This window comes from Argopecten irradians, chromosome 1, assembly GCF_041381155.1.
Source record: "Argopecten irradians isolate NY chromosome 1, Ai_NY, whole genome shotgun sequence".
NCBI classification, from domain to species: Eukaryota; Metazoa; Mollusca; class Bivalvia; order Pectinida; family Pectinidae; genus Argopecten; species Argopecten irradians.
Window position 1 is genome coordinate 14826099 of NC_091134.1, and position 16503 is coordinate 14842601.

Consider the following 16503-nt stretch of genomic DNA (forward strand, 5'->3'; position numbering starts at 1 on the left):
TGTAATGTATTATTAAAACAAAGGGATATTAGTTAGCTGTTGTGTTCTATAATCAAAGTCTAGGTTACCATATGAATAAATTCATAGCATAGTTATCTAGGAATAATTACCTGCCGGAAAGTATTTTTACTTTTCAAATTCATAATTAGCCAGCCAATCAGCGGCCGGGTTAAGTTCTATCCTGGGCTCAATCTTGTATACACAATGTCCATTTCGAAGGTCTTTTTTCATTTAGTTGATTGTTCCCTATAATTAAGGCATGATACAGTCTCATTGAGCATCGATGACTGACTTATCAAGTCATTATGTTGATAATGTCAAACAAATTATACATCACTCTGTAGATTACTGTTGGACATGTTTATTTTAAAACTATTCGAAGATATGAGACTGCCTACCAAGTTTTTTTTTAAAGCTCGGAAAATATTTACTTTTGTTGTAATGTTCAAACGGTCCAATCGTGTTTATTATTGTAACTTTAACGAAAACTGTCGATAATTTTTACTTTCGACGTCTTTCATAATCTTACTAATTCTAGGTTATATACAAAGTTTCGTAAAGATCATTAAATATTAACTTTTGTTACTTTGTTCCCAAGTTCTTATTATTATTGCAAAGGGCAATAACTCCATAGGTTGCTGTTGACAGCGATGTGTTTCTATCTTACAGAGAGGTGGATAAAATAATCTAAGCCAATATCAATTTTGATTTACTTTTAACCAGAGCAATACTATAACAAAGCCTAACATGACCCTTAGAAATATATCATTGCCAATTTCTTCATCCTCGAATAGTTATGAGAATAAATCAAAATGCAAATGTTTAATCTGTTATCAACTGTTTGATACGAAATTCTTTCAAGTGATATTAAAATATTGATATTGATTAAGTAGTATTCCAGTTAAAGCTGACAATGCCAGTTGTATAATGTCTATAGTATGAAAAATAATAAGAGTCCGGGGTCGGATTGTTTAAAACAGGATTAAAAAAAATGGAAAATTCTTGGAAACTTTATTGTTTACTCTTTAAACTATGGTTTTTCTCTTGGTCAGTTATCTGTTACACAAAGACATGGAGTTCTTGTATGTATACCTAAGGGAATTAAGCCGCGCCAATTTTTAGAAAAATGGAGACCAATTACTTTATTGAATATTATATATAAATAGAATAACGATAGTTTTAGATAGATTAATAAGCGAAGACCAGACTGGTTTTTTTGTCAGGAAGGTATATAGGAGAAATTATTTGAACAGTTTATGACATGATGAAATATTTAGATAATGCTGATATTCCTGGCATGTTAATGTTAATTGATTTTGAAAAAGCTTTCGATACGGTTTCTTGGGATTTTATTGATAAAGTTTTAAGATATTTTAATTTTGGAAATGGACAAAAGTTTTTCTTTGCAATACATATGCTTCAATTAATCAGGGCGGCAAAATCTCTAAGAAAATCGACATCAAAAGAGGATGCCGTCAAGGTGATCCAATCTCGCCATATATATTTATAATTTGTGCTGAAGATCTCGCTATTACAGGCATAAATTTACCAGTTGATAACATACCTATTTTGAATGTTCAATATGCAGATGACACTGGCATTATATAAGATGGTTCAGAGACATCACTAAGCGAGTCAGTCTTGGATATAGATTTCTTTGTTGATTTAGATATGATCCCAAAAATGATCTTTGACAAGATAATTGTGAAGCTTAAGGCAATAATAACCTCATAGAAAAGAAGAAATCTGACTCCAGTAGGAAAGATTCATATTATAAAATCACTCTTGATTTCACAACTTAACTAATATTTATATTGATTACACTTCCGAATCCTTCAGAAAAATACATTTCCAAATTACATTCTATCATATAACTGATTGAATTGTTATGTTTTATCAACTCTGTTAAATTAGGGTCGATAAGGAAATTAACTTGTGCATCTGGTAAATGGACATCCTTATTGAAGCTAGATATTGATTTCAATAAGTTTTACCAATGTAGAGAAGAATGTGTGAATTTATGTGTTTTAAACTGTACAAATAAATGTTGGATCGATGTTTCCAAAGCCTGGAAATTGCTAAATAATTCTGAAAATATGAAACAGCACAAAAAGAAAACTTTCTTAAATCTCCACTTTGGTACAACAATGAAATTCAAATAAAAATAGTAAATTCGTCTTCTTCCAGAGCTGGTACCTAAAAGGCATTTATATGATAAATGATCTCATAAAGGATAGTGATTTTAACAACTAAATATCCTATCATTTGAGGATTTTTTACAAAAGTTTAATGTTAACTGTAATTTCTTACAATATCATAGCAATTAAACAATATCTAAGAAATATTGTTACAAATACAGAAAATTACCCTTTCCTATTATACCGTTTAATTTAGAGTTGGTCATTAATAGTAAAAGAGGGTGTAAAGACTTTTGTAATTGTATGTTAGTAACACCACCGAGGCCTACTGGCACTACAAAATAGAATAGAGAGTTTGACTTAATATATGGTTTCAGGCAAGAATTATTCACCATATTTTGGTAACAAACACATTTCTATTTAAGATCAACTTAAAACCTAGTCCATTATGTACTTTTTGTAACTTGGAGAATGAATCAATGATACACTGTTTATGGGAGTGTAATAAGATTCAAACATTATTACAACAATTTGAATCTTTGCTGGATGTACTTTTTATTCCATTTGCTGGTAATAAAGAACAAAAAATTGTTGAACAAAAATGTAGTAAGGTTGATAATGAAATATTGATAATTATTAAACAATATATGTACAAAACAAGATGTCTTTATAATTCATCGAGTATAAATGCCTTAATTAATAACATTAAGGATAATTATATTGTTCAAAAGTATAGTATATCTTATCAGAGTGAAAATAAGATAAAATGATTGAGATGGAATGGAGAAAATGGAAACCTTTATTTAATCTTTAATTAGTTTTGGAATGATTGGTGCCCCTCATAAAGATTACATATTATATATATAGTAAGCAGTTCGTTTGTTATATATACTGGCCGCCCTACGGTGTCAAATGCATATGTCTTTTAATAGGTATATTGTTATAATGTCAACCCTAATTATTTGCAATAATCTATAATAATATGCTGTTCCTTCATTAAACCCAATTATAATAGACAGTGCATCCAACATCCCCCCTCCCTCTACTTCTTTTAACCCCCCTCCCCTTCATTTTTCTTTTATTCCAATCTTCTCTTTTCTTTCTGTTTCTTTTTCCTACCCATAATGATTTTATTCGTGTCCTGATTTTTGTTTTCTTCTTATTTTATTTATGTATTCATTTATTTATTAACTTTTGTGCCTGTCAATCAAAATATTTTATTTATATTTTATTTTTTTATTTTTCTGGTGTTTTTTTTGTTATGATCATACTATTAATGCAATGATTTATATATCCCCAAAAGTACAAAAATCTTCAATTCAATATAGCGCGTTAGCGCTACATGTAGAATATGTCTGTATCTCATTGCGTTCATACAACCTTTAACGCAATCAAAACACTGTTCAATCTTTATATTTACATAAATAATTTTACTTTTACATCAAATTTAAAACGGTGATGGATGCTAAGTTTGGTAACTACGTTAGTCAGGATGACCGAAGTAATAGTTCCGATTGTTGAATGTTATAGCTGCAGTTTGATTTGAAATATAACAATAACACCTTTAAATTATTTTTAAAATATGTTTTTTTTTTTGTTTTTTTCCAATTTGAAAATATATCAATAATGTTCATTTCGAATAAAATGAATATGCGGTCCGAATGTGGAACGAGCGGCCATATTTGATTTTCAACCGAGGAAAGTAACTATGATATAGCCTATTGATGGTATTACCATTGAGCTGCTGAATGTTTGTTATGTATGTGTCGGTTTACGAAAGCGATATAGACTAAATTCTTTATAGACATAACTTTTATTTTATTGTACGGGGGAAAGGCAAGTGTTTGCATGGCGTGTGTAGGCCTATTTTGAAAGCAAATACGGGAATAAAGCTGATGATACTGATTCGGAGAGGGTATTACATGTAATGTTTTTTTTCTTCTTCTGGAAACCTGTGCATGACCTGTTAAGCTATTGTTCCCTTAGACGATACCAGAATTGTTCTCCGACAATCAGATGTTTTGTATATTTATATAGGTGAAATGAGTGACCGTACACACATACTGACGAAACTACTGTATGGAATTTCCCCGAACGCCCCTCTGTTGTAGGCTCGACCAGCGATTCATTTGGTTGTTTATTACCGTTATAATGCTTGAACACATGTTTTGTTTTGATGTCAAATACATATATTTAATTGGATCTAATAGAAACGCTATTTATTGTTATTTTGAAATCCGTCGAGACTCAACTTATGACGCAAAATCGTATCGAAGCGTGAACTAGAAGTAGTCCCAAGCTGCACTGCGTTTTATTTCATACGTCGTTGCGATTACGCTTATTTGAACGCAACTCCCCTCCCATTGACTATATAGGGGCATATGTAAATATGTGTGTGTGGATGTGGTCATCTGCTGATGTGTAATATAGGTTTATTACTTTATGATATATATTTATATTCTCTGTGTATAAATAAGTCTAAGATGTTTAACAGGTGCACATATATTTTAAGAGTGTATATGCATGTGGGTAAGAATGTCTGAATGTAAATGACTGTTGGATGTGTATACAAATGTAAGTATACTGACTATGATATGTGTGTGTGGTTTTAAGAGTGAGTTTCTTTAGTGAGGGTATATGCGTGTTGTGTCATACATGTTTTGTCATGATATATGTTTAATGAAAACTTGAAAAATAAAAATAAAATAAAATAAAAAAAAGTTAATGTATATTTAACGGTTATCAATAAGCGGTGTTGATTCTGATGTCAGTGATGCCTTGTGAACACTACCGTTATCAGTAATGCTTTTATTAGTCACTATTATGTCCGCATCCCTGGTCACTCCATGTTCCTTAGCCCACTCCTGCTCCTCCCCACTTGCCAACAGGACAAACACTAAAGCGCCTATGATGGATACTCCTACACAACCATAGAACACTACTCTCCACTCTTCTGCGGTGCCCTGAAGCCAAATTATACACATGTTTGATTTTTTCTGTAATATTGGGTTAGTTCTCCGAATTACATTGACATGAGTAGGCATACGAGTACATCTGAAAGAATTGCACCTGTTTGGTGTTTAACATTCATACTATCTCTCTAGTTCCGTCTCTGAAATTGTAATTTATAATTTTATATTCAGATAATATTGATTCCTTAAACTCCCAGCTATTACTTGTCTTGCATTTAGCGTTGCTTCATTTAGAAAGGTTTATGTCGTTGTTACATCACACTATGCTAGGAAAAGGCTGATTACTTACGTTTGGTGTAATGGCAGTTATTATAATTGGCACAAATACGGATATAAACCCATTTAAAAACATACAGATCCCATTTAATAGTCCGGCATATCTGCAACAAGAAAGATATTTGAAATTACAAAAATCGCCATGAAAACGGTGTTGGTTTGGGTGGGAAGTAATGGCGGCAAATTTTGGTTTGATTTAAGCGTCTTTTAAACCAATTAACGATAGTGAATGAATTTAAATTGACATTTTTTAAAACTTGGTACCTCGGAGCAATATCAGCGAAATTAACTCGAAATCCAGAATTCATTGCCGTTAGGATAAACCAATATATAACCATGAGAACAACTGCAAGAGGCGCATCATCTTTCTCAAGGTACGTTATCCAAATCAGGAATGGCGCAGCTCCGACTAGGCCTTCAACAAAAAGAAGGCATGAAGAAAATGACATTCCGTGAACAATTAATATATGAAGGATATTCCTTGTTTCTTGATGAATACAAGTCATATTTCATCGAGTGAGGTAGAAACTTTGATAAAGCACGCGTGAGAAATATTAAAGTTTCCACTTCACGAGATGAAATATTAGTGGTATTCATCGAAGAAACAAGGAATAATCTATATATAGCTATTTGTTACATATTTGTTTTCTTGCTTCAATTTACATAAGACCATTACTACTAGTTCCGCCATTGTATTATACAGAGTTATTTGCCCTTGCGATTATTATGTCGCATTTTTGAGAGCATAACGTCATATTTCTGCACAAAAATATGACGTCATTTCCGTGCGCAAACCAATGACGTAACAATCAAGATGATTTTTTCACTGTATACTGCATTCCGATTGCCATGGTCAAAAACGAGTGAAAATAGAAAAAATTGTTATTTTTACTGGAGTAAAGTACATCGCTTTTATGTTCGCCGTAAAACCTTATATTTCTCTTACTTTTTTACATGACAATTGCTTTTAAGAACTTGAAATGGGCAAAGTCTGTACAATTGATCGACTAAAATATAAAATACTACGACATATACATATAAGTTGTATGTACAAATGTAATTTTAATTTAATCATAGACTTGGACTAAATCTCAGTGAACCTATAAAACTATTTTCTGTCTAAAGGTAGCGCAAACATCACAATCTATATGGTAGAAAAAACATCGTTATGTTCACAATATATTTCAATGTGTGACAATCGACAGATGACGAACATGACTTCTTTGATACATGTGTTGTGAGTAGGCGTACTAAGCGTTTCTTAAAAAGAAATTAAAATCACTCTAATTTTATATGAAATGGAATGTGAGTAAGGATCTAGAACTCAATCAGATTGCTTAAAACGTAATATTAATTTCAAATATTATACATATGTATTACATGTAATTGTTTTCGTGTTGAAATAAATAGACCAATCTTTTCCATGTTTCTGTTATCAGAGAATAAATCCATGTCTTTACCTATAACTTGGAACATCTTCCTCAGATTTGTTATCGACAACCATCGCTTAGAAAATATCCAGTCTGCTATGTAGCCAAACAGGATTGCACCAAATATTCGCCCGACGAATGGCAAAGCGGACACAAAACCATTCTAGAAATTATTAACATAACCAACAATAGCTACTGAATATACCTTTGATACATTCACAGTAAACAAAAAAGAAATAAAGAAAAATAATCATGAAAGAAGCATGCTAATTCTAAACATTGTTTGACAATTGCCAACTGTAGCAATATCGATCCAAATCTCATTTACAAAATATAGAATAAATAGAACTACCAACACAATATGTTTGCTCTTGTCTTGTTGTGGCGATAAAAGGTTGCAAAAATGTACACGAACAAATTGTTGAACATTGCTATCACTAAATGACCAATTCCATAGCGACTAACTAAACATTATCATAAATATGAACTATATGCCTGCTTGTGTTTCTTCGTTTAAAATTGTATTTCTTGTAATTTTCACCATCACAAACTGTCATAAAAGAAACAATGTGTGAATATGGATGTTTATATATGATGGTTCAGATCCATAAAAACATCAATATACTATTGAGATATTGGTAATTGTCGCTTGAAATATCACACGTTTTGAAAGAACCGCCACAGTCAACGCCATGTTTAAAACTTTTGGGTAATATCGGAAAACCGAGTTCCATCACGTAACCAATATCGGCATTACCAGTACAGATAGAAACGGATCGGAACAGTTCGGAGATTCCGAGCTATTTTAAAGGTATACACGTGTAAAAATAATATTTAAATTGAATTATTCAATAACTTTGCGAATACGAACTTTACAAATTTCGATAAATATGGGAAGTTTAAAACTGAGAGAAGCTAAGAAAAATCTGTAAACACTTTAAATGCTTTTTCTATGACATAATGAGAAAAACGTTACAGACCAATAATAACCCAAACCACTGTCAGCATAAAAACAAGCAAAGTTAAAGACCATACGACTTTAAAAATGTAACAATATTAGCAATGTTTAAAGATGCTCCATCGCCGACAGAGTATGACATTCATAATTTGAACAATAATTGGTGTTTAATCGTGTATATATATGTATATGTCTAATTGACACAAAAAGATAATATAAAATAATTATTTATTTTGCCTTTGGTGCATGCGCAATCAGTACTTCATTCCATATAGGAAATAGTGCCAAGAAATTTTTTCGGGATCCAATCAATTATTTTGAATATTTTTAAGTAGAATTAGAAGTTCAAACTTTTCAAAGGTGGTATGGTGTAAAGTAAGTAACGTTTGTAACTGAAGAAAAATACTAAATCGTCTGCTGCTGTTCTTGATAGTGAGAAAATACATGTACAATTTGTCAGCGGTAGAGCATCTTTAATAAACCAAACGTCCGTGAGAGATTTTTTTCCTGGCTATTACTCGAAAACCGTTCAACAAATCTGCATCAATATTTCTGTTTATATCAGACAGGTGCCCTAGTTGTGCCTTATGCTATTGCGAACCTTCCATGTTTGATGTTTTTTCTGTTACCATGGACACTTACTCAAAATACCAATTTGTTTCCGGACTAAAACTCCAAATCCCTTCAACGAAGCTCCAAGAAACTTTCTATATTTTTTAATTTATTTCTGTTACAATGGGAACTCAGTCAAAAACACCAAAATAACTGTTTCATTGTGTTACCTGCTGTTATTTTTTTCAGTTTTACTATACTCACATACATCGACTTGAATAGTTGTTACTTTGAACACTGTTATTGTATTTATGTTTTTATACCAACTGCGAAGCGCGAGGGGTAATGCCACGCTTTGCAGCTCCTTGTTTTAAATGGGTTTTTTTAATACAACAAATCCAATTCTTACCAATGTAGGGTCTAACTCTAAAACTTGTTCGAAGTACAAAGGGAGACAAATGGCGAGGCTGATGAATAGAAGACCGTAGGTGATGAAACCCAGCACGCATCCCCATACAGCTTTGGACGTAAGCAGCTGTAGCCAGGGGATGTGTAATGACTATCAACAGGAAATAAGAAACAGTTTATCTATTTAATTTACAGGCTTAGCTTAGGTAATATTGATTTTCGCAAGAATCTCGTTAAATACTTATCATGTCTTCTTTGTCTGAACATAGTATATTGCTGCGATTAGGTATTAGACCCGTAACATGAAGAATAACTGGCATAAGAATTCAATTGTGTTAATCTGTATTTTATTGCCAATTATAAGGATGGGCTGAATAACAATAATATATGCTTTCTTCGTACAAGTTACCAAGAGAAAAGGTATATCGCCATTTTTAAACTCTTCTTTTTACAGATAGTAGTTTTAACCTTTTCAATAAATGCTAGATAACGTTTAATTCACGTTAAATGACATGTAATCAACTTCAGGTAACATGTAATTTACGTTAGATAACATGCAATGTACGTTAGATAAAATTTATTTTACGTTAGATCACACTTTATACACGATTGATCACATTTATGTTAAGTTATATCACATGTAATATACGTTAGATCACTTTTAATTTACGTTAGATAACGTGTAACTTACGTTAAATAAAATGTAATTTACAATAGATAACATGTAATATACGTTAAAAATCATGTAGTTTACGATAGATAACGTGTAATATACGTTAAATAACATGTTAGATAACATGTACTTTACGTTAGACAACATGTAATTGACATTAGTTAACGTGTAATTTACGTAAAATAACATGTGATTAACGAGAGATAACATGTAATTTACGTAAGATAACATGTTAAGTTTTTGCTTTGTGTATCCATTCATTTTTCTTAGTATCACTGTATTATATATTATAAATGTAACCTACCTTCTTTTGTTCAACTGAAGGCTTTTGTGAGATAATATATAACCTTTCCGACGCCGTTATACGTGGGTGAATATTTGGAGCATCATATACCATAAAGGCCCATAATAGTAGTACCAACAAGTTCATTCCGCCTTGTACAAAGAAACATTCAGGTATCAATGACTAATTTTAGGAAAGGCGCCTATTAATTTCCCTCGTGTCATAGTGCAAACGCATTATGTTTTAACTTTGATAGCATCAGTCAGGTAAGTGGTGATAATTAAATGAAACACCAAAAATGTTTACATTATTCAACCCTCTTTTTTAACTTTAACATTATCGAAGTCAATGACTTGCCATTCAGGAGTGCGCTCATATCCCTACGTCCCCTTTGTCACGTACATTGTAGGTAAATATAGATACTAGTGTTAAAGTAAACAGTTTTTCTTGGCAAGTCAATGTGGAACTATAATTACAACCATTACTAACCGTCAACATACACGATCTCTGTACTTACTGAAGACAAAGAAAATGAAAGGCCAACCACCGATAGCGGGTATGGAACACAGTAGGCCAGCCAGTATATAGTTAGCCATTCCTCCAACACTTCTAGCTGTATGTTAACAATGTAATTATTGCACATACATGCACATTGAAGGTGTGTATTATAGACATGCTTATTTTTAACTAATATTAATAATTCAGTGTTTATACAATCAATATACAATACGTACAATTATATTTATAATAAGTTATAATGTTTTTATGACGGAAGACTGCTCTTTCAATGTACACAGCATATAATTTGTGGGGTGTGATGCTACTTTGCAATTTCCGTTTTGGTATAGTTTTCATTTATTTTTTTTACACAAAAAACAATCTTTAATACCCCAGACATGTTATAAATCTGAAGGCTACCAAGGTTGGGGTCTTGGTGTCAAAAATATAAACAAATGTCCCCACACAGGAGGGCTTTCATTCACCATAATACTTACATATATGTAATATAACTCATCACATAATCGTCCAATAACATAGACATATATCATAAAAACAATATATCATTATGTTCTTACCTGTTTCCACAAGAACCATCATTTGTGCTCGCTCCTGAAGAGGTGCCCAGTTGGAAAGAAGTTGCGTTGCGCATGGCTCAAGACCAGACTGGGAAGAAAAATTATCGGAGAAAAATATGAAACAATCCAAAAATACCAACATGTCTTCGTTATTTCAAAATTTAATATTGAAAATTATTAATTTAATTCAAAATCAAAATGTTTTGGTGGCTATTCCCCCTGTGATATTCACGCCGTGTATTCCATTTTAATCAGGGTTGCCTTTACTCTAATTTGCTGTCGCCTATCATCCACAGACTATTGACAGCAATTACAGGTCTAAAGGATGGAAAAATAAATATGATTGCATAGGTCAAGTATTATACAAATATTTCATGGGTTACTGTGCTCAAGTTCAGAATATTTACCCGAGGTGGTGGTAATCAACAAACGTTATATTGTACGGGGCCGAAGGCCTATTGCAATATAATATTTGTAGATAACCACCACCGAGAGTAAAATAAAATATATTTATATCCTTTGAGCAACAAAGAGTAGCATTTCTTTACTTTTTGTCATCAATTGGCATTGATGACAAAAAGTAAAGAAATGCTAGTGTGGAGTTTATATTAATTATATTAGTTAATTAATTCGGTCCAGACACTAGATGTTCTGAGATTTATTCTTCAAGTTAGAAAAGATGGATTATTTTACGGTAATTTAATATAACTTATATATACATTTTGGCAATTTATGTTATATTGTTATATCAGAACTGTTATGAATAACCTGCTATTACGTGTACATAGTAAGTTAAGAAATACATGTACCAAATATTTTTTTTTATTTAGTTTTTAAAACATTTTAAGACAGAAATACTTCACCATTGTTCACATATAGATATAGTTGTGCCAATTTGATAGCAACTTTACAATAAATATGTTTATTTTGAATGATTTTTTAAACGGTAATCACTACCATTATAACGTTACACGTGCCCAATTCATGCACATTCTAGTTTTCTAGTTGCAGAAAATCTGCTGCTGAAAACTTCAAGATTTGTTCCGGCATTCCGATCATCTGTGCGGCACGCACAAGGAAGTTAAACTGAGGGACAGGTGGCACTTTTGTATGAAATATACATGTATGACCAATAGAAAATCCGTATAGGGAACAACCAACTAAATAAAAAAGACCTTCGAAATGGCCACTGTGTATACAAGATTGAGCCCAGGATAGAATTTTAACCCGGCCGCAGATTGGCTGGCTAATTATGAATTTCAAAAGTAAAAATGTTTTCTGACAGGTAATTATTCCTAGATAACCATGATATGAATTAGGAAATTCATATCGAGATTTAGGTTCAAAATATCAATTTTGATATTGAATTGGTAAAAACATTAGAATTTCAGGATTTTTTAATGCAAAATGCGCCTGATTTCAATAAAGCTACCCTGGTTGGAGTTTGAGCAGAAGGAGACAAACTTTTTTTCTATCTAGTGTTATATGAGAACCTAGACTTATTAATTATAGAACACAATAGCTAACTAATATTCCTTTGTTTTAATAATACAGTACAAAACTTTAACAAAGCTTAACACTGTGGTCTATGCAAATTATTTAGTTGGTTTCTCTCTATAGGGAACAACCAACTAAATAAAAAATGACCTTCGAAATGGCCTCCGTGTATACAAGATTTAGCCCAGGATAGAATTTTAACCCGGACGCTGATTGGCTGGCTAATTATGAATTTCAAAAGTAAAAATGTTTTCTGAGAGGTAATTATTCCTAGACAACCATGATAGGAATTGGTAAATTCATATTGAGATTAAGGTTCAAAATATCAATTTTGATAATGAATAGGTAAAAACATTAGAATTTCAGGATTGTTTAGTGCAAAATGCGCCTGATTTCAATAAAGCTACCCTGGTTGGAGTTTGAGCAGAAGGACCCAAACTTTTTTTCTATTTAGTGCTATATGAGAACCTAGACTTTAATCATAGAACACAATAGCTAACTAATATTTCTTTGTTTTAATAATACAGTACAAAACACAGTTTAACACTGTGGTCTATGTAAAATTATTTAGTTGGTTGCTCTCTGTACTGTCACCGGATGTATTTATGCGTCATACCTACCGTTGCCATGCCGACAATAATTCGTAGAGCGAGGACAATGTACTCGCTGACGAAGACGAATCCCGGTGTGATTGCAGTAGACAAAGATATAATCAACACCATAGTAGCAATAATGTACTTTCCGCTGTATCGTCCAGACATAGACCCCAGCGTCAGGGCTGTTGCCACCTGGCCAATGTAGTTCCCAGAAATTAGCAGACCTTTCATGGTACTGTCCCACTCAACATAATACTTCTGTTAAAGTAGAGAATCGATACCTCTATTAAGTAATTCCAGTGAAAAATGGATTGTTTATCAATGAGATGTTTTCGCCGTTTTCGTTGCTTTAGTTTTGCATTTTGTTTATTTGTCTTTTAATTTTTTTGGGGAAGTGCATTGTCTCCAAAACATAATCAAACGATATAATCAGAAAATATCAAAAATGTAGTCATGAAATCAACCAATTATGCTCGATTTAAAATACAAAAATTCAATGTATAATAATCGTATTGAAAGTCATTAAATTTTGTTGAACGAAATTTAAATGTATGCTTGAAAGTACGATTTTGTACAGTCAGTTGATTTGGTCATCAATATGTATTGGAAATGCCCGTTCTATTCTTGACCTGTATTATGCTAGATCTGTCGTCCTGAATATGTTTATTATTAATTTGAAATGATTATTTCCAAAGTCTAGATGCTTTACTCCAAACATACATTCACTTTAGTCAAAAACCTCCAATTAACTTCGTCACTGAATTCTTTTGACCTTTAATCCTTACCATATAGTCATCCAAAACTGTAACGTTTGAGCCGTTGATGACAACAGTTGACGTCATGTTTGGAGGGTTCATACACACCACGACCATACTCATGTTCATACGTATCAACATGGTGCATGCCAGGGTCAAGCACGTGACGTAGCCGACTTGCCATCTGCATGACGTCAGACGCTCCTTCAGTGTTACTTTGTGCTTTTTAGTAACAATCAGACGGATATTTTCTGTGATATAAATACTTAATTTCAAAATAAATGAATATCCTTTCGTTTCATCTAACTCTTAGAAACAACTATTTATCATGCCGTATGCTCACATAAAAGGATATATTTACAAAAGCTGCAGTCACCCAAAACACATCGCATACAAGAGGCCCAGAGGGCCTGTATCGCTCACCTGGTTTGTAATGTCAAGTCATGTTCTGAATACAGGTTCATTGTTTCTTTTCTGAAGGAATTTGAATATTTGCCTCTTATTTCCCTATTTGGCCCCGCCCCTCCTGCCCCCGGGGGGTCAGAGCCAAAATTTTTACAAGTTCTGTTCCCCTTCCCCCAAGGATGTTTGTGGCCAAATTTGGTTACAATCCATGCATAACTCTAGGACAAGTAGTGATTTATAGGATTTACCTTTATTTCCCCTATTGGGTCCCGCCCCTCCTGCCCCCCCCCCCCCCGGGGGGGGAGGGGTCCGAACCAAAATTTATACAAGTTCTGTTCCCCTTCCGCCAAGGATATTTGTGGCCAAATTTGGTTACAATCCATGCAGAACTCTAGGACAAGTAGCGATTTATAGGATTTACCTCTATTTCCCCTATTTGGCCCCGCCCCTCCTACCCCTGGGAAGTCAGAACCAAAATTTATACAAGTTCTGTTCCCCTTCCCCCAAAGATGTATGTGGCCAAATTTGGTTACAATCCATGCAGAACTCTAGGACAAGTAGCGATTAACAGAATTTACCTCTATTTCCCCTATTAGGCCCCGCCCCTCCTGCTCCCGGGGGGTCAGAGCCAAAATTTATACAAGTTCTGTTCCCCTTCCCCCAAGGATGTTTGTGGCCAAAATTGGTTACAATCCATGAAGAACTCTAGGACAAGTAGCGATTTACAGAATTTACCTCTATTTCCCCTATTAGGCCCCGCCTTTCTGCCCCCGGGGGGTCAGAGCCAAAATTTATACAAGTTCTGTTCCCCTTCCCCCAAGGATGTTTGTGGCCAAATTTGGTTACAATCCATGCAGAACTCTAGGACAAGTAGCGATTTTACAGGAATTTACCTCTATTTCCCCTATTAGGCCCCGCCCCTCCTGCCCCCGGGGGGTCAGAGCCAAAATTTAAACAAGTTCTGTTCCCCTTCCCCCAAGGATGTTTGTGGCCAAATTTGGTTACAATCCATGCAGAACTCTAGGACAAGTAGCGATTTATAGGATTTACCTCTATTTCCCCTATTGGACCCCGCCCCTCCTGCCCCGGGGGGAGGTCAGGGTCACCATTTATGCAAAATCTGTTCCCCTTCCCCTAAGGAAGTTTCTGACCAAATTTTGTTAAAATCCATGCAGTACTTTATGACAAGTAGCGATTTAAAGGAAATGTTGACGGACGGACGGACGGACGACGGACGCCGCGCCATGACATAAGCCCACCGGCCCTTTGGGCCAGGTGAGCTAACAAGGACAATACCGTTAAATGGTATTTGACATTTTAAAAATGGACCTCACATGTACATGCATAAATTTAAAAAAATAATGAGTTTGACCTTTAATCGAGGTTACATATGTCAGATAATGTCTTCGAATGCAGATTTTCAATTGCTTCGATACGATACGTTATGTTCAAATATTTACACGTGAATGACTCTTACCTTTGCGCATGTTCGCACAGTTCAAATATATTCATAACAGTACATTATTTTGATAACCAAGATCCCATTGAACTGATAACATGTTGGTTAAAAATAATATAGGTAACAATACGTTAGATAGTTTTCTATATAAGAGGTGAAACGCATGGGCAAACTGATCAGGGTTTATTAAGCATGCAAATGATAGTTTGGGGATTATACGAGGAGAAAAATTATAACAGGTAACGGCTAAGGCTAATGGCCTCATGTAAAACATATGATACAATGTATTACACAATTTTGACTTCATTTCTGCAACTTAAAATATTAACATTTATTTTGATTAAACAATCAGCAATAGGTTATGGAACATGATCTTTAGTGCGATACTTTATATTTTCTTGGGGAATAGAAGGAATTATGAACTTACCGGTATCATTTGACATCGTGTTATAGACTTTGATTTCAACCCGAAATAAAATAATTTATGCATAGACACTCAATAGGTAAACGAACTTGAATAGGGCATGCCACGGCATAGGAATATTTACAAAACAAAACTGAGAATATAACCTCGATGTGTATGATTTTATTATCGAATTTGTGAAATTAGATAATTAAGAAAATTTACAAACACAATGAAGAAATATCCAAGAGATATTAATTGTTCACCTAAATCTAATTGGTCTATGTCACAATTTCTTCTACACCAACCTAAACAGTTAAAGAGACCCTCTTATGATATTTGTTGTTTTATATTTTCCTCATAACGTAAGCTGTGTCCACGGGGATACGAGTACAATTTTGTGAAATGGAAAAATACCACGGTCAGGGAGATATATATTTCGTACAGAAACGCGTTATGATGAAGTTTGAAATAATTAATTTAGTCGGTATTTACAACTCGGTCTCATGACGATTTGATGGTCTCTGTCATAAATGTTCAACATGGTCAACGTCAATGCACAAGGCTTGTAATACGATTACAAAATGAAAAATAAAGTTACCGCCTATGTCATATTCTTCGA

The 16503-nt window shown here is 33.5% G+C and overlaps 1 protein-coding gene across 1 annotated transcript; it reads right to left on the reverse strand.

Annotated features, from left to right (window-relative positions):
- Positions 1-3805: 3805 nt before the first annotated feature.
- Positions 3806-15933, reverse strand: LOC138318662 (uncharacterized transporter slc-17.2-like). The gene is made up of 11 exons (XM_069261253.1): positions 15906-15933; positions 13645-13865; positions 12884-13117; positions 10767-10854; positions 10208-10303; positions 9712-9842; positions 8736-8885; positions 6847-6979; positions 5651-5801; positions 5400-5490; positions 3806-5101 (listed from the first exon to the last, which is right to left on the reverse strand). Exons 1-11 carry the CDS (start codon positions 15919-15921, stop codon positions 4871-4873), a joined length of 1542 nt encoding a protein of 513 aa, XP_069117354.1. The 5' UTR covers positions 15922-15933; the 3' UTR covers positions 3806-4870.
- Between the last annotated feature and the right edge of the window lie 570 nt (positions 15934-16503).

Excerpts from the sequence above, each read along its gene's own strand:
- LOC138318662 (XM_069261253.1), bottom strand. Across the intron at positions 5,802-6,846 it reads GAAGATGTTCCAAGTTATAG|GCCTAGTCGGAGCTGCGCCA; the intron begins GTAAAGACATGG and ends TTTTTGTTGAAG. Across the intron at positions 5,102-5,399 it reads TAACTGCCATTACACCAAAC|GGCACCGCAGAAGAGTGGAG; the intron begins GTAAGTAATCAG and ends ATTTGGCTTCAG.